A 23499-nucleotide genomic window follows, 5' to 3' on the forward strand; every position below is an offset into this window, starting at 1 on the left:
AGATAAAAGTCATACAGTTAGGAACACATGGACATTTTCAAAATTCTATAATGCTCTCCTTCATATTTTCTTAGAGGAGTTAATATGTAGTAAGCACAGGCAAGAAAGTTTTCATATTAAAAGACAGGAAAACAAAGATAGCAAAAATGGTCAGTTTTCAGAACAGAATGAACCTATCAATAGATCTTTCTATGTAAAAGTGCTGATAAAATAGGCTACATAGCAGATATAAATGCTTTGAAAGACAGGATAATAATGGAGCAGACAGTTTGCTGGTGACAGAATTCTTTAGAATAGCCAGAATGACAGCTGAGAGCCAACACTGCTGAAGGATTCCAGAGCCATAAAACCCATAAATTGGCAAATAAAGCTCTTCAGGAAGAAAGCATGCTGATTCCACAGACTGCTAGCAGAAAAAGAAGTAGGCTACATAATTCAGTGCATCAGAAATGGTACACTCCATGTGCTCAAGTCTTAGAAGTTTAATAAAGGAAACTTCCTTGCTCTGGGTGTAAGGCAGGTGATGCTGTTTTGCTGTGGCTCTACAGCACGTGCCTTTGGGAAGTGTGAACTGCTTTGCACCCCCACCTTCATGTCACTGAGTACCAAGAAGCCAAAGAATTAATAATCAAAGACACTAAACTTGCAATCTAGTATTTGTACTAAATTATTTCACAAAATAGATCTTCTCAGGCTTTGCTGGCTTGAAGTAGCAATTCTCACATGGCAGCCACCCTTTTTGTCAGACCTGAACAACAGTAAATGACGTGAACATAAGTGAAAAGCTCAGGAGCCTTTGCTGCCCCAAAGGCAGCAGTTTGTTCCTGGGAATGTCTTTTGCACCTGGAAGCATCCAGAACCTCCATCATCCCCCAGGCACACCCTGTCCTGCCTCAGTCAGTTCACTGTGCTGAATGAGAAGGCTGTGAGCAGCAGGACACTCGGGCTTGAGGAGAGAGGCAAAGCACACCCCCAAGACATGCTCCTGGGAAACTTTCCCCTGTTCCCCCAGCGCTGGGGCCAAGATCCCTTTCTGGGGGCCACTGATGGCTGCAGCTTCCTGCCCATGAGCTGCCAGGGGATGTCTGAGAACGTTCCCTGGGGATGTGATGGAACACAGGGTGACCCAGGGAGCTCTGTACCCAGCAGTGTGCACGGGGTGTTGGGAGTGGTGCAAGCACAAAGCACCATGAGATGAGCATGGGCTGTGGCAGCAGCTCAGGGTGTGCTGGGCTGCAGGGCCAAGCCACACTGGGACTGCTGGATTTAAAGCTGCTGGTGGATCTGTCAGCTCTTAATCCTGTGTACCTTGCATGTCCAACACAACCTGCAGCTTATCTGCACACCCTTCAGAAGGGACATCATTCTGTCCCTAAAGCTGCTGCCTGATCGTTTTATTGGATAAGTCAAGATCTGTTTTGCAACACAATTAATAACTATTCCTCTATTTGCCATTCTTTACCCCACTGCTTGGGTTTTTCTCTCTAAATTTGTATATCCTTTTGGAAGTGGGATGGTCCCAATTACATTCAATGCTCAAGAAGAGGTGCAATGCAAGTTTGAGAGAGAGATTTTTTCTTTGTTTCTAATACATACACATATAAATATGTCCTCTATTTCTAATTCTTACCTTGGCCTCTCAGAGCACTGCCAAGCACAGAGGTTTTATTTTCAGATTATTCTCAATGACAGTTTGCTCCAGGAGCAAACTGTGAGTAACTCCAGCTGGTCAGTGCCTGTGTGGAAGCAGCCTTTGGGTGCCTGCTCCTGGGAGTGACTCAAATCCAGCAATATAAACAGAGAGAGCTGGAGGTTGAGCTCAAAGTTAAGTGTAAGGTACAACAATGCAAATATCTGGAATAAGTCCATTTAGGTGTATCTACCCTGAGTGCTTTCATCAAAGGCTGCTTTCACCTCTGCACTCCCCCATCAGCTGCCCTGGGAACATGTCCCCACTTCAGCTGCTCTCAGAGACAAGAGGGGCTCAGGGTGGGCCTGAGCTCTGCCCCCTCTCAGGGGGATCCTGTCTGTGTGAATACCTGACCTGAGGGTGCAAAGACAGCAGAGCCAGACACTTCCCAGGGGTACCCAGTGACAGCAGAGGAGCCAGACAAGCCAAACAGGAGCACACTGATGCTGGGTAAGCAGTTCTGCAGCCAAGGGTGCAGTGACAACCCCACTGCCATGGCTGATGAGAGGCCACAGGCACCATCCCTGTGCCCAGCCCCAGGCCTGGGCTGTGGGGGAGCTCCCAACATGCCACCCTGCTGTGGGAACTGGGGCTTGGCACTACGTGAATCTGCTTATAACACAACTTCAGGGGTGGGATAATGTAATAACCAGGTGTCTCTGGTCATAACACAACTTCAGGGGTGGGATAATGTAGTAACAAAGGCCTTGAAAACATGCAACCTGTCAGATAAACACATTTCAGCTCAGAGCAAGTGCTTTGTACCACTACTGTACTTTCTACAATATTTCCAAGCAATTACAATAAGCCTCAAAGCACTTTTTAAAATACTGAGTACTTCTCAAAAGAAAAGTAATGGATTTCTGTTGCACCACACTGGAAGAGGCTCCACATACTACAGATTCTTTATTATGCATTCTTCTGAATAGCTAAACCCCACAGCCTTGGTGTCATTAGCACCAAGCTCTGACCAACTGAGCTCCTCTCAGGGGAGGGCAGGATCAGGACCAAAGGGATGTCTGCACTTACAGCATCTCTCCAGTGCCCAACCTTATCAGCAATGGCAGCACAGACTGCCCACTGAGCTCCAGGCATCCCAGAGCCAATCCTTACCTTTCAGTGCTCACCTCACCCCTCAGAGAGCCCCCAGGCCAAGTGAGACTGGAGATACAGAAACTTCTTTGAAACTTCCTATATCTAAAACACTTGATTTCCTCCATTAAATGAAAGCCACCATCTACCTGCAATGTTTCCAGGATTTTTTCTTAACCTGAAAGAAAAAAACGAGACTTGGGTGCATTTCTGTCTGTAACTATGCTGCTTAATAAAGTCTGAATTATCTGTTTAACCAAATCTGACTGATCTTGGATAGAAAGTGTCCCAATAAATTTTACCAGAGCAGGTGAGTGAACAGAAGCCAAAGAGGTCACTGGGGCACAGAGTGAACCACGACCTCAATCTCTGTTAATCTCTCAGTCCCTGACTGAGCTGGAGACAGACAGGGACACTCACACTGTGAGTGCTGCTGCTTCAGCAAAAGCCTCAGCTGCAGCACAACCACCCCTTCCCCAGCACTGTGTCTGGGCAGCTTTTCTAGTTTCCAAAAAGTCATGAAGTTCTTCCAAATCTGTTTAAGTTACATGGCCTTCAGAACTTCATCTCTCATAAAGGTTATCTGACTCTTCACAAATATGTTCAACTGCTTTTGTGTAATTCAGTAAAACTGACCAACACAGATCCACCAGAAACCCCTCTTCATTAGTTCTGCTTCTCATGAAATCACTTATTTAGAGTATATTAAAGACCAAGCATTTACTGCCAATGGTCTGTGAAAAGACAATGCAAAAAATGAGCTGAGCTGGCTCAAGGCAATGCTTTATCTTTCCCTCTCTTCAGTTAAAAGGACATAAGATGAGAGGAGACCTCCTTTGTCACATAATTATTTTTCCTGCTTTGCTAGGGAATAAAAAAAATCTATTTTCCCTCAGCTGTTATCTCATTCCAATGTCCCTTTCTAGTTTTTGACTGTCTGAACACATGTATGGAGCTTTTTTTTTTAAGGAAGTACAAAGAATTTGAGAAATCCCATGCAAAAAAAAAAAACCTGATCTTCAGGCTGAGAAATTCAAGCAGTGCCAAACTTCAGATGCTCTGTGCAACCTTGCTGCAGTGTCTTTGTGGACCCTGATGGGCTCCAGGCCTGGGCACTGTTCTGTGTGGCTTCACCAGCCCCAGAGCACAGCAGGATTTGGGAGGGGTAGGGGTTGTCCTGTCTCTGCCATGTGTGCAGGTCCTGCTGCAGCCAGGGAACCAGGAAGGGCAGAGCAGGAAGGGGTGCTCTCCCAGGAGGACTGATCAGGATGCTCCCCACTGCTATTTGCTTGCACTTCTGAGCTCCTGTAAGAGAACCTGAACAATTTAACCTATCTCAAAGCTGGGCCATAACAGCACATTCTCCATTTTGCAGGCACCTTCCCTGCAGTCCCCTGGATGGATGCCCAGAAGTGCAGCACATGAAGGACTGGAAAGTCCTGGGGGGTGTCAAACCCCGGAGCTTCAGGAAGGGGACAAGGCTTCACTCAGCCCCTCCTCACTGCACAGCAGAAGGGACAGGGCTCAGGCCCCAGCCCTGCTTTGTCCTCACTGTAAATGTGTATCTGTCACACAGACTAACAGCTTCAAGTTCCCACTCCATGAACTTTAAGAAACCCAGGTGCTCTGAGCTTAGTCATTAACCAGTGTGAGGAGAAGGAGTAGGAAATCAATAACAGCAATGGTTTAAATGTGTCACATGTTATCTGAGAAACCTCCCCACAGGGAGTGGCACAGATACTGTATCTGCTGCTTTTGATACCAATGACTGGGCCTGGATTAGCTATTCCAGAGCAAAGACAGGACCTCCACTTACAAGGGATTTATAAAGAGAAGAAACCCTACAGGAAAAAAAAGGCTGTGAGGAAAACTTGAATATTTTTTAAATTTTTGACTGGAACTTGGCTACGAGGGAAAAGTGAGAGGAAGCATCAAGATCAAAAGTGAACTTAAAACAACACAATTAATATTTGCTCAATATGTTTTGGCATGGGTAAGAGAACAAGAGAGCACATATTAGAGTCAAAACGAGCAAAAGTCTGGATATGCTGCTAAAAATACAATGCAAGAGGGAACTGTCACCTCAGAACTGAGAGAAGACAAACTCCTGGAACACACACAGATCACAGCAAGTGTTGGCAAGACAAATAGAAGTGGAAATGTGGGAAAAGGAGCAGAAAACTGAGAAAGCTCAACATGCAACTTGTTCCTCAAGAGTGTATGTCTAAGATTCACTAAGGAGTGTTTGAGAGCAAAACATAAAACAGATACACCTGTATAAACTCAGTAATACTAGAACCTCAAAACTTTACCTAAGTAATAAAGCAGCAAGTCCTGAAAAGAGTGCTGAAAGACAAATAGTAATGAACAGCAGCTGAAATACAAGAGGGAAGGAAGGGTCTGAGCACATTAATTAACACTAAGATAGTGGGCTCAAGGGGGAAAATTAATCAAGTGCTGCTAAGGAAAAAGGAAAGAAGAAAAACACAGAGGAACGTTGCAAGTAAGACAGGCTGAATCAGGAAAATGCTTAAATCTTTATTTATAATCCTCTCAGATTGTTTTAGATCCTCTACCTTAAAAATTTTAGGATCAGAAACAGTTGAAATTATGTATTTTGCTCAAGTCAAAAATGTCTGTGTAAACACACCATGTATTACCATGCCACTAATACCATTTGTTGTTGATACCCAAATGCAAGAGCCAGAATAAAGCAGCCACCTTCCTCACAGGACAGTTGGGTTGGGAGGGACCTTAAAGCTCCTGTCATTGCACCCCCTGCCACAGGCAGGGGCACCTTCCACCACCAGCTTAACCAGAGCCCCACAACTCCTCTGGTTAGGTCTTACAGCTCAGTGGAAAACTCTTTAAAGTGGGAAAATACAGAGCAATACTTATAAAAGACTTTACCAGAACCTACACCTAATGTGCTATTTTGTAAAAAACACTTAGTTTTCTCAATATTTTGTAAAAAACAAGAGTATTTTTTCCACAGCTTTCAGCACTTTAGGCAAACTTTCCTTTAAGGTTTCCCAGCACTCCCTCTCCCCCACTGTCAGTTTAAGACACCTGGAAGTGCTAATATCAGGGTGTCTTTACTGTAACAGGCTCATATTTGAACCATGTTCAAGTTTAACCACAGTGCTGAATTTTCTGTACAGTCCCCATGTTTTGGGTATAACTGCCTTCCCAGCTGAAACTCCCTGTCAACACAGACTGTGTTCAGTAACCCTGCCAGAGGGTAGGGTTAGGGGGGATATTGGGAAGAAACTCTTCCCTGGGAGGGTGGGGAGACCTTGGCACAGGTTGCCCACAGAAGCTGTGGCTGCCCCAGCCCTGGAAGTGTCCCAGGCCAGGCTGGACAGGGCTTGGAGCAACCTGGGATAATGGAAGGTGTCCCTGCCCATGGCAGGGGGTGGCACTGGATGAGCTTTGAGGTCCCTTCCAAGCCAAACCATCCTGTGGTTCCATGACATTTAGTACTTTTTTGCTGTTATTACAGGCTGACAGGAGCTAAAAGCAATGCAAGGAGGAGAGAGGACTGCTCATTTTCACACTCCTTGCCATCTCATGTTGTTTCCAGGAGATTAAAGTCTTAGAATACCTGAGGGTTAATGCATTTTTCACCACTGTGTGATGTCTCTCCCTGTTTCCAGGCAGAAGGAGCTGCCAGCTTTGCTCAGCACAGGCAGCAGAGGGGAGCAGTTGTGGGGGTGAGGAGTGCAATGCTCCCCTTTCCCAAGAGCTGCCTGGTGTCTGGTCTGCCTTCTGAGCCCCAGGAAACACAAGCCACTTCACAAGGTCAGTTCTGTGTGCATTGCCCTGAAAGCAAGTTGGGGGATATCCATCTGTGCACCTGAAATCTAGATCTACACCTAAGCACTGCACTTCAACTTCTCTCACACCTTCACAGCTTGGTGCTAAACCTGGCCCATAGCATCCTTCTTGATTTTATAACCTACCATAACTGGAGCAAAGCCAATGCAAGTGAACTCAACTGTTAATACTGTACACTGAATAAATACAACAACCAAGGTGTACTAGACTAGTATTCATTACACTAGAATGTACTCTACTAATAGTACTTGACTACACAGTCTGAGATCAACTCACTTACTCTGAACATGTCAAAATTTTTCCTTCATTCCCCAACCTCTGATTACTTTTTCTTCCTGAAACGTAATAAACTTGAATTTTATATCCCAATCAAGGAGGAAAAAGAAATACTTATGGCATTACATACATAATATGCAGTGTAGCACAACAGGGAAATCCCTGAGGAAAGGATCAGAGCGATAACGTGATATCCCAAGGTGACCTGACAATCTCCAGCCACAGTGTCTGGCTCAGGCCCAAGCAGCTCATACCCAGCAGTTGTGACTCTGCTCTGACAACACCCTGCAGCAGCTGAACCAGCACTGCCCATCTCAGCAAAGTGTTTACACCCCAGATCTCAGTGCTGGGACCTCAGAAACTTGGGGCAGAAGAGGCTTCACACCCAAGAGAGCAGGGAAGAAAGAGGGCACAAGGATCAGCTCAGAAACGTATCAGTGGAGCTCCACTCTCTGATCTTAACTGATGCATTTTTAATACAAAGAAATAACTGCAACAAAATGGAATGGAGGGGTGGGAAGAGGGTTATGAGAAGGCTCTACACAATTCCGTGGGACAGAGGAAGTGTAGATGCAACTGTTTGTTACGTCTCAAAGATGTGCCAAGGAAGTCGCCAGTGAACTATCAGAGAGCTCAGTACAGTGATTTTTCCACCCAGTTGAAGTACAACACTGCTGTTCCAGGCTGCCATGGAAACAGGGGGTAAACCAGTTGAGTCTTAGGTATCAAACAAATCTGAGAGGGAGAACATCCTTCCTTGCTGTTACACAGAATGGTTGGCAAGTGCCTGTCATGGGCCTGGGCTGGAACCTTCCCTGTTTGCCTCTCCTGGAAGGGCTGCAAGTGGAGCAGAACAAGGACACACAAGGTGTTCCAAAATCTTTACAGCTCAAGAGGACTCTCCCCCCACAAACAGTAGAAACAGAAGTATCTGTTTGACAGAAGTATACATAACTCCAACTGAAAACATTACAAATTAAACTCTAAGCCATGAATTTAGTTATAAACTGTCAAAATGTATGATATGAGAGAGAATAAGCTGTGTTTTGCACACCACAGCAGTAAGTCACATTTCTGCATCTCTGCATCACCACAAATCTTTGCCATTTTGGGGCCAGCCCCACAAGCCTGGAGTTTACAGGGGGGGAAAAGAAAAAATATTACTTCGTCACAAATCTTGAGAACAAAAAGCAAACTAACTCAGCCTAGTTTTCTGCATCATTATCATTAAGATTTGTAATCAAGTCTTTGTTACCTTTGTAACTCAGATAAAGAACTCATGGCATTTTGAATCTCTTTCCTTAGTTAATCAGGACTTAAAATTCCAGTCTGTTACTGAAATACCCACAAGTGGTACCAGGACTGGCATGTTTTCTTCTGTACATTAATGGAAAGATTTACATCTTCTGGAAGCAAACACAGTGGTGATTGGTTGAAAAGACTTGTCAACAGCTGCTTGGAAAATTACAGATCCAAGTGCTGCCAACTCACAAACCCCATCTCCTCATCATTCAGAGCACAAGATTCTGTGTCACTGGTCACTTCACCAATTCACCAAATTATAAACCAAGAGATGAAATCAAATGGGTTCCTTTCCTCTGAACGCAGACAGTGTGAGGTCTGCTGAGATTCTGTCAGTGCTGCCACCCCAGGATGAGTGGATGATCTCTGGACAGGCACAGCAGTTGAATTCCTTTCTCCTCTCTCTCCCAGCAGCTGTGGCAGTGCATGTGACTCTCTCCTTTGAGCTGACTGTGCCCCAGCAGTGTGTGCCCAGCCCAAAGGGCCCTGTGTGCTGGGCTGCAGCCAGAGCAGGGTGGGCAGCAGGGTGAGACCCCCCTGCAGAGCTGCCTCCAGCTCTGGGCTCCAACAGAATCAGGACATGGAGCTGCTGGAGCAAGTCCAGAGGAGGCCATGGAGATGCTCCAAGGGCTGGAGCCCCTCTGCTCTGGAGCCAGGCTGGGAGAGCTTCAAGTGTTCAGCCTGGAGGAGAGAAGGCTCCAGGGAGACCTGAGAGCTCCTTCCAGGGCCTAAAGGGGCTCCAGGAGAGCTGGAGAGGGACTGGGGACAAGGCATGGAGGGACAGGACAAGGGGGAATGGCTTCCCAGCGCCAGAGGGCAAGGTTAGGTGGGATATTGGGAAGGGTTTCTTCCCCGTGAGGGTGGTGAGGCCCTGGCACAGGTTGCCCAGAGAAGCTGTGGCTGCCCCAGCCCTGGAAGTGTCCAAGGCCAGGTTGGACAGGGCTTGGAGCAACCTGGGCTAGTGGAAGGTGTCCCTGCCCATGGCAGGGGGGGGCACTGGATGGGCTTTAAGATCCCTCCCAACCCAAACCATCCTGTGATTCTATGAACTGCAAAAATCAGTTTTGTTAAACCACAGTTTTAGAAAAAGCTCCTCTCTGCAGATCAGAAGTAACTTGTCTTCAAGGGCTCTAGAGAAAGAATTTCAGTGATTTCCACCATGTTCCCAGTGGGGAACAAGAAGTGAGAATCTACAGCTGGCTGTCTACTAAAAGCAAAACCTTAAGACACATAAGACACAAAATTCTTGTTACAAGACCCAGAGTTAAGACTACAAAGGTCACTTGGCACCTTGACTGGCCCAGCAACTGTTGTCATTTCCATTCAGCAGCAGGTTCAGACTCCAGAAGTGACACAGGTGCCAAGGTCAGAGAGGCCAAGTTAGAGCTGCAGAGGCTGTCAGGGGAGTCCAGGCCTTCTCTGGGTGTCTAAAGAGTCTGAAGGGAGGAAGTACTTTGACAACTCTGGTTGAGCTCCCTTCAAACAAGAGTCATGTGAGCAAAATCCTTGGAATCAAAGGGGCTCCCCACAAACACACTGTCACACACAGCCACTTCCTACAGGAGGAATTCCATGGGAAACATGGAAGCTCTAGTTCAAGATTCTCTACTTCTTTTGGTTCAAAACTTTGGAAAGAAAAAAAAAAAGAGGACTCTTCCTAAATCCAGCTCTAATTGCAAGAAATTACTTCTGTTTTTATGGAGATCTGTGCAAATAGACTGGTCTCACTTGGTGTGTTACATTTTCTGTTTTCCATAAAGAAAAAATTAGCAGCTTAAAAGGCAGGCTGTGAGAACACAGGAATAACAGCAATCCTTTGTTCACCTCAAAAGATGCTCTTTTGTTGAAATGCATCTCTCTCTTCTTCATCAAGGAGAAAAAAAAGGCATTTTGGTTAAATAAAGTGACTTCAAGAATATAAGATGAAAATCAAAACGGGGGCAAAAATGCTTTGAACCAACAGAGCAGAAAATCGCCGCTATTTATGTCATCACAAACTGAAATTCCACTACCTCTGTATCTATGTAGTTAAATATTTCTACAGTAAGTTTTCACTCTAATGAGTTGATAGAAGTATTTCTAGGCCCTTTTTCCTAAGTCACAAGAACTTCTAAGTTATCCAGAACACTTATTTCAACAATGATGAAATGACCAAAACAAGCAGCAGAGACTGTGGTAGATCTGACAAACTGCATTAAAGGAATTTCCAAAGATGATGTTATGACTTCGCAGAAGCCAATTCCCACCACAGATGGTGCCTATTAAAGCCCCCAGACCATTCCTGAGTGAACAGGCTCCAACCAGGGAGAGCTGTTTTACCCTCCTAGCTGCTCCTGCTGTCCCATCCCACCCAGGCCCTGGTGCTGTGGGTGGAGAGCGGCACTGCCAGTTGTTCCCAGCTGGAATGGAACAGGTTCACAGGCAGAACTGCTGAACTCCACACCTGAGACACAACTCCTGAGCTGGGGAGTCACCCCAGCCCGGGCTCAGCTTTGCTGGGGGCTCTCAGAGCCGGGGTTAACCAGGGGACAGACACTGCTGGCAGGGGAGCTCCTCGCTGCTCCTGCAGGATCTGAAAGCACTCCTGTACAATAAATACCTTTTTCTCCCCCTCCAGGTACCCAAAAACATTCCACCACGCCTCCTGCTCCATGCAAATAAGGGAAACTTCCATGAAAAGGATGTGAACAGTTGCAGGGCTCAGCTGGTCATGGTTCAGGTTAAAGACAACTGAGGCAGTGTGAGGAGACCTACATGAACAAGGAAGGAAGGAGGCAGTGCTGGAATGTGAGCAGCACATGACTGAGAGTCCACTTTTTCCAAATTCAGATGTATCTTCTTTGAAACTCAAGCTTGTCTTAGTTTCCTAAATCCAGCTACTGTTGAATGCTTGCAGATTAAGAGAATACTGGATTTGGTTTAATAACTTTCTTTGTGCCAGGGAATATGGCTTTTTCAATAGGATACAGACTTTTTTAATCATCCTCACATCTTTCTCTCTAGAAGTAATTACTGCAGTGCACCAGCACTGCACTTCATCAAATAAGTCTGGGGCTTCCTTAATGCAAAAGAGAGAGAATTGCAAATACAGTGTTTGCTGAGAGAAACGTCATTTTTGCAATTTAATTCCCACCCTTGGTCTGCAAAAAGTCTGACAATCTCCAGCAGAATTTGCACCTTTGGAAAGATCAGAGCCATGGGGACTCTTCCCATTTGTAATGAAGAGCTAAGATCTGGTGGTATTTGATTGCTTTTGGTAATTAGTTCCTGTCTTCCCAGAGAGCACCATCGCTGCCATCTAAAATAAACCCAGCAATGCATCTGACACACAGGGAGCAAACTCATGTACTGGCAGCATTTCCCCACAACTCCTAGAACAACACTGTCCAAAGGAATCCAAGCAAGGTTTTTCTCACCTGCTCAGTGCAGGGGGTGTCCCTCCTGTAACAGATCTGTGTAACACAGAAAGCAAACCCGAGTGAAGAGGAAATGGCCCAGATCTGGCTGGTACAACATGACTATTCTGAACCAGAAACATCAAGAGGTGTTTATTCCTCTTCTCTCAGAAAGTTGTAGCATTAAAGCATCGTCACACAGAGACTCCCCAGCTGAACCCCTGCAGTCAGAGGAGCAGCTCTATTTCCCAGATCGATCTGTCTGTAATTAAATTAATATAGTGGAAAACAAGCGGTAGTATTTGAAAGCCTTACACAATTTATCTCCAATGTGCAGTGCCAAAAATAATTTTCCAAGCTCTGAGTTCACTTAGCAGCACACAGGAGCAGAACACAGACTTTGTTCCAGGCTCACAAGGAGTGCTTTCATTTCCAGCAGAGATTTGAACTTATTATACAGAACTGGCAGTGCAGAATTCATTTCAAAGGTAATTTGTCTCTCCTTACATTATACATTTGCTCTAAAGTATTTTAGTACCACGAGTTCTGTCAATTAATTCAATACATTTAAGTTATTTGAAAGTTGATATTAATTCATACCCATAAAGTAGTTAATAGCTGATTTTAAGCCAGCTTATTTTTGGTCTGCTGTCATGTGAAACATGACTGGTTCAATATATTCAGGTAGCAAGTCATAAAGAAAACTCCATGTGGTTTGAATTACTGTTGCTCCCGTGAGCAGTTCCCAGAGTGAACTCCTGCACTGAGGCAGAGTCAGCACAGCAGGGATTTCATGCAGGTTTTCAATCCAAGCCCAGTGTGCCCTTCACTCACACCTCCTGCACCGAAAGCAAATTCCTGTGGGCTTTTCCCACTCGCTTCTGAGAGTAGCAGGACACATCTTTGGGAAGGAGATGCCATCACCCACAAGTGGCTGTCAAATGTTCTGCACTCCTTCAACGCTTCTTTGCACTTCCAGATCTGAACCATCTTTTCTTTTAATTTTTTCAAGGCTTCCCATCCCCTGAAGAGTTAGGAACATGCAAAGCTTAAAAGAATCAAAAACGTAATTTTGTGGCTACTTTTCCCATAGTCAAAGAATCTCTGAAAAGCTAGAGAACAGGAAAAAGAAATGGTGAGGAAGAAAGAGTCCAGGAGATGTCAAAAACCAAATCCAAATGCCATCCAGCAGCAAACAGGAGGAAACAGTGAAAACCCTTTTGATTTGAAACAATACACACAATGAAACCACAGCTTTAGTTTCAAGAATGTCACAAACATTAATTATTTGTATTTCTTCACAAAAACCTGATTTTGATGAAACCACATTAATTGTGTGTGATATGAATTTATTTAACCTTACCTACCTTCCTTTGGAGAGCTGATGAAACATTTAATGCATGCCTGGCAACCCAAGTTACCTTCCACCTAAGCCAGTTCATAATTTGCATCTTATTTTCAGTTTGAATTTTATAAGCTTTCATTGCAAGACAAACACATTGTAAAAATGACCTCGAGGCTCAGAAACAAGAAGTACAAAGTTCAGATCTCGTTTATCTATACCACACATTAAAATGAAAATGAAGTAATTTCCATCTTACCTTCCCTTTTTGAATGTGGTTAAAGGCATGTTTTTAACTGCTTTGTATAGTTCTGGGGGTGTTTTTATTTCTGTATACCACGCACACAATATTTTATAAATCCCTGACATTGCCATGACAAATCTTGTATGAGTAAATAATAATTTTTCAAAATATATATTAGTCCTTTACTTTGCAACTTCTTCCCTATACTCATACACTAAAAAAAGGATTTTGTTGAAGAAGCTGTGAGAAAGCAGACATTATACCCTCAATAACAATATTGCCTCCAAGGAATGAATCACATCATTTTCTAATTTGTTCACAACGCGAAATATTTATGATACCAACTTGTTAATAATAAATAAATGACTGAAGAGATAAAGCCTTTTAACACATGTCAAAGTCAGCAACATTTCTCACTATTTGCAGTTCCTTGCAAAAGGCCCATATGCAGGAAATTATATTTATCACTCTTCATTCCATGCTCAGTGACATCCATCTGTCCAGAACAATTGTTCCATCGATCACAAAGCCCTGCACAAATAATTTTTTTAAACCATTACTCTATTTACAATGTTATGCCCCCTATAAAAATATTATTAATCAGAGTAAATAAGACTATTTCCCGGTTAATTTGCTTCCTGGAATCCTGTCCAACAGCAAAGCAAGCAGTTGTTTGTTCACTGCTTTTCCAGACCATACAATGGCCACTTTATGGTGTTTTTTCCTGGTTTTAGACTTCAATATCCTCTGGCAGAGCAGAAATCTTTTAGCTTGCCCTTAATTAAGCACATAGAGCACTAATAAAAATCAAAATGAGCATGGATCCTGTATGCAAGCAGGCCAAGCCAGAATTCCTGCACTTACTGACTCAGCTTGCACCATTCCATCAGGATTTTTCAGAGGACCTTCCTAGAACAGGTGAGGAACAACTCAGCATTCCAGGCTGGAGCAGGAGAGTGTGGGGAAGCCCAAGGGCTGACAGGAAACACTCCCTAGAGGTGCTTTGAGCAGGGCAGAGCTCATGCACAGATCCACCCAGCCCTGAGCAAGCCCAGCAACCAGTGCTGCCAGGGGCAGTTTGGCTGCTCAGTAGTGACTGAATCCACACCCCAACCTACAGAGAAGACTCTGGGGGGGAAAATGCACCACAAGAAACAGGGTCTAAAGGAACTCCACCTGCTTCCTGCACCAACTACTCCCAAGGACAACTTCAGTGTGCCAAATCAAAGAACCCCTTTCAGCAGTGGAGAGCCCTCACATCCAGGAAAGCCACAGCACTCCTGGAACTGAACAGTGAGGGAGTTCCCCAGTTCTGTTCCATCAGCAAACGCTGTCAGAGCTGTGTGGCAGAGGCAAGGCAGGCAGTGGCAGCACTGCTCAAACCACTTCTGGAAACCTCCTCAAGAACTCCCAGCTTTCTGCCTTACCTGGCAGAAAATAAATGAGGGGAGGAGATGGATATGGGAGAGAAAGAATGGGAATAATGAAAGTACTTGAAACTAGTCAAGTAGTTTCCTCTTCAACCACGAGAGAGACAGTTTTTCCTTACAAAAAAAAAAAGCTTCTTTTCTGCCACAGACTTGATGGCTGGTTTTCCTTCACAGCTCAAGAGACTGTTCCAACCACTAATTGCTTCTGGTGAGGAAAAAGAAATATTTATTCCACAAGTATGGCTCTCTGCCTTTAAAATGCAGGGAGGTCAGAGTGCTGGGGAGCTTTCAGATTGTTTACTATCAATAACAGAAGGCAGAAGCAGACAGCCACGCACATACCCAAGGCAGCTCGGAACAGGAGCTCCAGAAATGGAAACAGCCTGGTTGTCATGGCAGCAGAGCATGATACCTGAGCTAATTACTCAGGCTGAGAGGCAGAGCTAATTAGCCCAGATGCAGCATCACCCTGACACAGTTATGATCCTTCTGGGACCTGCACACGTGCATTGCTGAGCAGACATTTCGGGTTGCTCACAGACCTCGGCGTTCCACTCCCTGCTTTACAGAAGTGTTCACAAAAAGAAAGAAAAAAATATGTTCCTGCAAAGAAGAAAGCAATGGAAGAGAGCTCACAAAAAAAAAACCCAGAAAACTCTGAACACTGACCTGCAACTCTGGTGCAAGGGAGGAGGATGCCTGTGTCCACAGTGCTGCACCACCCCACAACACTCAGGAGTATGGACACACCTCCACCCCCAGCCCAGGGGCAGGTCCTTGAAAAATCCCTTTCTCATTATGACAAGCTAAAATCAAAAAGTTCCCTCTTATCTTATAATGCAAACACCCAAAATAAGCTCCTGACTTAGAAATAAGAAGCTAAATACAACACCACTGCTTTAGATTGTGAATCCTGTGGAAAATAAATACCTACTACCAACAGACAAACCTGGGGTTTTTCAAGGACTGGAAACAGCATTTACTTGCTGTGTTTACAGGAAGAAAATGTATTTTAAAACTAACTTTGTCATCTTTCTGCAGTACTATCTGATACAAGATCCTCCTAGAAGCAGCAGCACATTTCAAAAGGGTTGGAAACAAAAACTAAACAGGTGAGTGTATCAGTCTTTCTTAACCATTTTTCTGCCACAGAAATCCAACATAACCTGATGCAGAAGACTACACAGACGAGTTGGGAAAGGCAGGGGTTTTTGTTTGTATTCCTGGAGAAAAAAACCAGCAAGATAAAGAAAAATCCAGTAAGAAACTATTTCCCCTCTTCATAATCAAAATCAGCAACAAACAGACTGAGCGGGCAAACAGAGGAAGGATGGCCTGGACAGGGACTCCCACACAGAGCTGGTCATTGAACTGAGATGCTCTGGCAGTTCAATAAAGGACACCTCTCATTTAGAGCAAGTGACTCCCTGCAAACCCAGGGAGAGCACTGGAGTCAGGCTGGAGTGTTTTAATGGACATTCATGTACGGCCCAGAACACGTTCCACGGGACAGAACTGAGGAACCAGGTACTCAGGAGAGCTAACAAAGGACAGACATGCTCCAACTTTTGGTGTACATTTATTCCGTTTTAAGTTGCACAGATCTTTTAAGTTCACCTGCAAAAGTCATTTATTTAATAGTTTTTTTGTATTAACAATTTACACAACAAGAGATCACTTCTCACTTCAGGAACATCTCTAAGCAGAGCTGGAGGATGCCAAGAAGTTCATTGAAGCATCTGTGCTGCCCAAGAGAATGGGATAAATACAGAGAAATCAATGTTGCTCTGAGCAGAAAGGTATTTTTGTCAGGGTCAATACTGTTGCTAAATAAAACAGTTTGGTGCCTCAATGATTTCTAATCTAAGGCAAAAAATAGGCACACTCTTCACCTGCTTAAAACTTCTGAAAGACACGTCCAGCTAAGTGAACTTTATATACATTTAGATACCCAATAATTCTAAGCACTGTTCAAATGCTAGATTTATAAACTTAGCATCACCTTCCTAGTTTCCTGAGGCACCTCCTCCCAAGCTAGTTGTGCTCCTCCCTTCAATTAACAAGCACAAAGTTAGGTATATTATCAGTTAGCAGGGGAAAGAAGGCTGGAAAATGAGACAGTGTTAGTGAGCCAAACTGAAAAGAAGAAAATGAAGGAATATTGTGGAAGATAAAGCAGCTGTTTTGATTCACAAGGGCCTGTTATTTATCAGAAATAGAAACAAGCCAGGATGTCAACAAAGTCTTTTAAGGGAAATAAAAATGTCATAATAGAGCCTATAATCTTCCCATGACAAAGGACCTTGGTCTTTCTCCCAAAATACAGAACATCTGTGTGTTTCTGTACCTCATTTCCATTAAGGAAAGCTTCACATGCACTTTCCCCTAAGTGGACTATCAATAAAAGCCACTCTCTTCTGATAAGCTTTTATTTATTCTAGAAAACAGGCATGTTACTGGAAACTGGGAAGAACTGCATTGTTTGCCAGGAGTTTAGCCCTGTCCTACAGCTGTTACTGTAGCCACTGCAAAAATTCCACCACATGACTAAATCTCCCAAACACACTCTAAGTTCAGGGGATAAGTCATTTTTGCTTCCTTTCTCCAGCCCCTGCTCTTTGGGACCAGAAGGCCACTGGTGGAAGCTCAGCAGAGATATCCCTGAGGGGACAAAGCAGAGGACTGAAAACAGACAGAAAGTCACCACTAAAATAAAAAAAGCCAAGAAAGTCAATGCCATCAGCCACTCTGCTGCTGCCTCAGCCAGTAACAGAAAGCTTTTCTGGGAAGGCCAGGGCTCACAGTGGGCATTCAGCCTGCACCAGGCACTAACAAGAGCTTTAAAACACAGGAATCTTAGCAGAGTGCTGCCTTCTCTAACGAGGAGAAAGAAGGGAAGTATAAATTAGAGAGCAGCAGGGGAATGAAGATATTTATGACATGCCTTCACCAAAAGCTTACATCAACAAGAATAAAAACATATGGCCAAAGATGCCTTTGGATTAATGCTGCCCAAATTCTTACAAAGAAGCTTCTGGTTTGGTTTTTTTCATATACACCTCCAGGAGAGAGCTAAAAAAAGCAAACAGAACACAACTACTTTCACATGAGCTGCCAAACAGGGCTGACAAATGTTTCAGGGATTGGGTGTGAACAGCACAGGCACTGACACAGGCTGGGAACTGAAATTCCAACCTTCAGCCCTTCCACAGAATGCTTCCAGAGGCTTTCCTACCATCCACAGAATAAGTTTATTGCCTTCAGCTAGGAAAAAGGGCTGCTGATCCTCCTGATGGTTCCTATTTCTTTTCTCTGATGCTTTTAACTGTACTTGGGACTTCACCTTATACTTAAGAAGAAGAAAAGGGATTTCTACCCTGATAGTCCCATATCAGTTACAAAATGAAGAAAAGTTCTGAACTGTGGTTACTTTCAACTCTACTCAGAGCACATTCCAGAAAGCATCAGGAAACAGTAAATAGTTTGGGTGCTACAGAGAGAGAAGAGCTCTGTCTTTGTCTCTTTTCAAGGCTGAGTTAACTGAAAAAAGACAACACATGAAAAATTCATTAGAAGGCAGTGTGGCAACAGAACACAGAGAGTGCTGCAGCCTGGCACTGGAGCTGCTTAAAGAGGGACAAAAGGCAGGGCACTGGCTGCTGACTTGAGAAAGTATCACAGGGGAAGAAATAGGACTGGTGCTTCATCCACAGGAAATCTTTCTTGTTAATCCAAGGCAACTAAAGCTTGACTCCTTCCTCTTCAGATTAAAGAAACTATCATTTTCCTAGAACAGAAGAAAAAATAACCAAGTTAAGGTATAGCTACACCTACTGACTTGTGTAATTTAACAAGTGGGGCAGAAAGAGGAAGGGGAAGCAAAGCTACACCTACCTGGAGTACCAGAGCTTCTGCCTCCTGCAGCTGACGAGCAGAGTGTCTCTGTGGGGACTTTACACTTTGGGATGATGACAGCAAAGTGAGAAAGAGTAGCCCCTGACAAACAAGCTTTAAACACAGTCATTGTGGAATGCAGACAACATTTCACATCACCCATGCACAGAGTACCAGCAATGGGAGTGTCTCCCACACCTCTCCCACACTGCACTAACACACGTTTGTACAAAGGCAGGTTTATTCCACACAACTCGTTTCCCACGTTCTGTACCTCGACATCCTGAACACTGGATAAAGAAGTTGATTAAATCCAGAAGGGCTATGTCCCTGTCTTGTTTATATGATTCAATCCAGTCGTCCACCACAGACTGTCAAGAAAAAAAGAACACTTATCAGAGACTCTTACAAAGTGCTTTATTAAAGGCAAATGACTTATGGTTTTCAGAATATCATTTTATAGCTGCATAATTATACATGAATACAAATTCAGAAATCTATGCACCTTCTCTCAGGGTGGAGACAGAACAAATATTGTCAGAGAGCATCATTTTCTGGTATTGTAATTGTATAAACACAAGTTCAAATTGAAATTTCTGCAATTCCTCAGAATTCTACTTAAGAGTACTTTTTCAGTTTCAAAATTGTGTTGAAAAAGACCCAAACACTGTTACTCCATTCAAAATAGCCAACACACATTCCCAGAAAACTGGTGAGCAGAAACCTTTGGGATAATTACTGATTTTACACTGCACAGTGAACACCTCAGTATTCCTAAAGGCCAAGGCAGTGCAGCAGTCACTCAGAAACACTATACATGGGTCAGGAAGACAAAATGCAATGAGGAATACTGGGTAAATAACATAATACACACAGCTGGGAGGTGGACTGTCTGGGAATCAGCAAGTCAGCTGGATCACAGTTAATGAAGCTGAGCCCCTCTTTCAAAGTGCCCTCAGAACTACAGGTGATATTTTTATAATCCCTGATATTCCAAGCTCCTCAGCTACAAAAACATTGTAGGTAAGAAATTAATTTTTTTTAAAAAATCACACACATCACTACCCCCATGCCCACAAAACCAGCTCCCACCATGCTGACAGAGAATGAACAGCAAAGATAAAATCCAAACAATTCTATCTCTTAGAAAAATGTGCCTTTTTCTTAGCTAAGCTCTAAGGATAGGATTTCAAAAAATCTCTCTGCAGTTTCCAGCTCATCCAAGAGCAAACTCCCCCACCCAGCAGTGGGAGCTGGGCAGGTGTTTGAGGCAAAGGAAGCAGCAAAGCAGCTGTTTGTGCACTAGAGACACCCCCCCTCTGAGCTGAGCCAAACAGCCCATGTTTAACAGAGACCACTGTGCTGCCCCTAAACCAGGCTCACACTGGCACTGTGACCCCACTGTGCTGCCCCTAAACCAGGCTCACACTGGCACTGTGACCCCACTGGGCTGCCCCTAAACCAGGCTCACACTGGCACTGTGACCCCACTGTGCTGCCCCTAAACCAGGCTCACACTGGCACTATGACCATGGCATTCAAAAGATCTGAACACTCCACTGGAAAGGAATTTTGTGCAGGTTTTGTCTCCCAGCACACACACATCCCCCAGGAGGAGAAGCAACCTTACAAAGGGGTCCCTCTGCTACTTAGAAGAAATCAAAAAGCAAATCTTGGCCTCAAATTAAGCTTTGCCACCCTGTTATTTCGTCATGGATTCAGGCCTGTTCCTCTAAGTATCCATCACTTCCATCAATCCCCACAGTTCTCCAGGGCACACAAAACCAAATGTAGCCAAATGTAAAAATTATTTACTAAACCAAATATTGACAGAGCTTAATGACCAGACTGTTGGTGTGCTACCAATGTGCAAGATTTGTTTGAGCAGCTCTGTTACTGTAGATACTGGAACAACATGCAATTGCCAGCAGGTATTTTTTACACTAAAGAAAAGAGCAGCTGTGCTGGCTCAGCCCACAGGCTCACCTGCCCACGGGGGTTATATCTTATACCCAGAGGGGAAAGTATAAGAAAAGGGCAAGAACCAACTGCTATTTCTGAGTGACTCTCCCAGACCCTCAAGACCCCAGAGTATTTGTTCCCTCATGAATGTGTCTGTCTAAACCAGAGAGTTGTACACCTACATCATCTTGAAGCAATGTGCCAGGGTTAATTACTCACTGCAAAATAAAAGAATGACGGTGTTTTAAACTTGCCAATTGTCAGATCTATTTGATGCAACCGAACGCTTTTACTTAAAAGAGATAAGAGAAAACAAATCCCAAGCCCCTGTTTGTATTTCCCATGCTTCTGTCTGGTCACCCTTTTTCAGGGAGAACAGTCCTGCTCTGTGCCCTGTGGCTTGCACAGAAATACTTCCCTGTCTTTGTCTTTGCCCACTCTAGTCACACATCTCTTACCAGTTTCTGAAGTCTACTATATTCTTCTTTGAGCCTGCTTTTCCTGAGTGTTAATAACTAGTCCCCAGCACCTGTGCACTGTCTAGAGCCTGGTTTCACATTAAACACTTCCTGTGGAAGCAAAGCTGACCCAAGAAATTCCTTCCCACACTGCCTTACTCCTGTTTGTTGCTGCAACACGTGGCCCCTTCAGCTACAGCACTGCAAGTGTTTCTGGACTGTGCTACAAATCCTGCCCGTGAACCCACCCAGACCCGAAAAAGGGGAGTGGAGGGGAGACGTCTGGAGGAGTATCTTTCAATTTTGTTTCTGTTTCTTTTAAATAATTATTTCATTGATTTTTGCAGCACTACCTCAAAACTGTAGCATCAGTGCAGCTCATCTCCCTTCTGCTATTTCTGTCTCTCAACAGAAGGATCATGTGGGACACACTGTGCCCTTGGGCACTGTCCTACCTAGTGTGGCACTTGCATTTTCAACCCAGAACCACAATGCAATTTAGAGAAAAATAAAGACAAGCAGCTCCTCTCCAGGCTCAGGGACCAGGCCTGAGGCAATGCAGAGTCCTCAGTGGCAGCAGTAGATAAGAAAAGCAGAAAAATCAGACTTAAGGCTCTGAGCACAGATAACAGACAAAGACTGTCTGGACCTAGAACTGACAAAGCTTTAACTAAAACTGGAATGTTTGGGTAGATCCATTTGCCCTAACTTGACACGCACAAGCTCCTCAGTCCCTTTCCACTGGAGCTCACATGTAGATGTGAGCACACCCCCCCATGTACAACAACAGCCAGTGGAGCTGTCAGTGTAAGAGCCCTCTGGAGCAGGGGGTGTGAGCCGAGGTGGTTCCTGCTGGAAAAGCCTCGGGGTTGCCCTGAGCAGACCCCAGTGACTGCCCCAGGAGCTCAGGTGACAAGTCCCACACAGGCACCTGCCCTGGCAATCAGCACAGAGCCAACAAACTGCCTCCCTAACCCCCCAAAATCAGTGCCTCAACATACCCCCCCCAGTCCCACGGCACTCAGCCCCTCATGCACACTTGGCACACTTGTTGGTTCATTTTGTCAGAGATTACAGTTTAAGGCAACAGGAGATAATGAAGCCAGACTACATATGCTCCAACAGTTGGAACTTAATCAAACTGTTGACTTTCGATGTAACAGAAAAGAGCTATAAAAACTGAAAACACTAGGGTAAAAAATAAAAATGATACACGCTGGACCTAAAATAGACACAAGTATCAACTGCAGCAAGACAAAACAGCACTAACCCAAATACCAGGCAAAAAGGTTGAATATGAGCAAACTAGAAATCAAAGAACAGGCAGTCATGTAGCAAATGGTGCAACACGCAGTCCATGCCAGAAATGGAATTGTTTTGCATAAACGTGTATAGAGAGAAGGACTCCTATTAAAGACAAGGATTTCTAACCAACAGCTCCCAGGTTACAGCAAACCACCCACAATGGTTTTATCTTGCCAGCCACCTCCACCCAGTCTCCTGTTTTCAAGAGCTTTTCACACAGTGGCCAAGAGCAAACCCCCGTTTGGTGACCCTGCCCAGAGATCCCCTGCCCCGGCCCCTCCGTGTCCCCTGCCCCAAACACAGCCGGATGCTGAGTGAAGACACACGTGGTGAGAGGGGCAGGGAAGGGCCAGGCAGCCCCTTGGACAGGAGGGAGGGGCAGGCAGGCCCCCTCCCCACAGGAGTCGTGCTGCCCACTCCCCCAGGGCACCGAGGAACAGATGGCGGAGCTGCTCCGCTGGTACCCGGCTGCTCCCAGAGGTTTTTGCCCTCGGATGCAGCAGAGGGCATGGATTTGCCACATGGAAATGGGAACCCCCATGCTGGGCATGAAACAGCTGATACATTCAGCATTCCTGCAGCACAGGACCCCCAGCACACTGCTGCAGCAGCCTGCCCAGGGGCAGACATCCAGGCAGTTGGGATTCACCAAATTCCAAGCACGTGCACAGGGAAAAGGCTCCTTGAAGATAAGCTCAGTTACAGATTATTCCAGTAACACCAACGACCCTCTTCCACTCCCTGCTGTCAGAAAACATCTAGACCTACACCCCCACACAATTCTATACATATATATATATACACACACATACAGATGCACCACATCTCTGGGTCAGTCAACAAGTCCATACAAGTACTTGTTACAAAAATAAGACTCTTAAACCTTTTTTTTTTTGAGGCTGAAAATGCTTCTCTTCTTAGAACTGAGTAAAAAAATCAAGGTTCCCTGCAAATGGCAGATGATGTATGGTACAAATACCTAGTCAGTACAAAGACTTTCCAAAGCCTGTGACAGTGTCCAAGAGTCTCACAAGACAGTCTCACCAAGAGGAACAAACTCTCTGGTGAGTCTGTTTTAAGAACTAAAAGATAATTTTAACTTTAATTTGAAGAATATGCCAAACAAGCAACCCTACAGAAGTAAGAAGCTTAAAGAAAGTCACAGAAGTAGCAGAATAGATCCAGAGTGTGAGTAAGCAACTTCAAATCAATCAACTTGCAGAAATATTGACCTTCACATCTCAAAGGCTGCTAAAAGATAAACAGGAGAATT

At 44.6% G+C, this 23499-nt stretch overlaps 1 protein-coding gene across 2 annotated transcripts in view; it reads right to left on the reverse strand.

Annotated features, from left to right (window-relative positions):
• STAG1 (STAG1 cohesin complex component) overlaps positions 1–23499 on the reverse strand; it is a 159713-nt gene that overhangs the window by 74909 nt on the left and 61305 nt on the right. For both annotated transcript variants that reach the window (XM_064666687.1, XM_064666688.1), the window contains exon 5: positions 18777–18873. In XM_064666687.1, coding sequence (XP_064522757.1) covers positions 18777–18873 — 97 coding nt within the window. The remainder of the gene's footprint in view (positions 1–18776; positions 18874–23499) is intronic.

This window comes from Pseudopipra pipra, chromosome 10 (assembly GCF_036250125.1).
Source record: "Pseudopipra pipra isolate bDixPip1 chromosome 10, bDixPip1.hap1, whole genome shotgun sequence".
In the NCBI taxonomy this organism is placed as follows: Eukaryota; Metazoa; Chordata; class Aves; order Passeriformes; family Pipridae; genus Pseudopipra; species Pseudopipra pipra.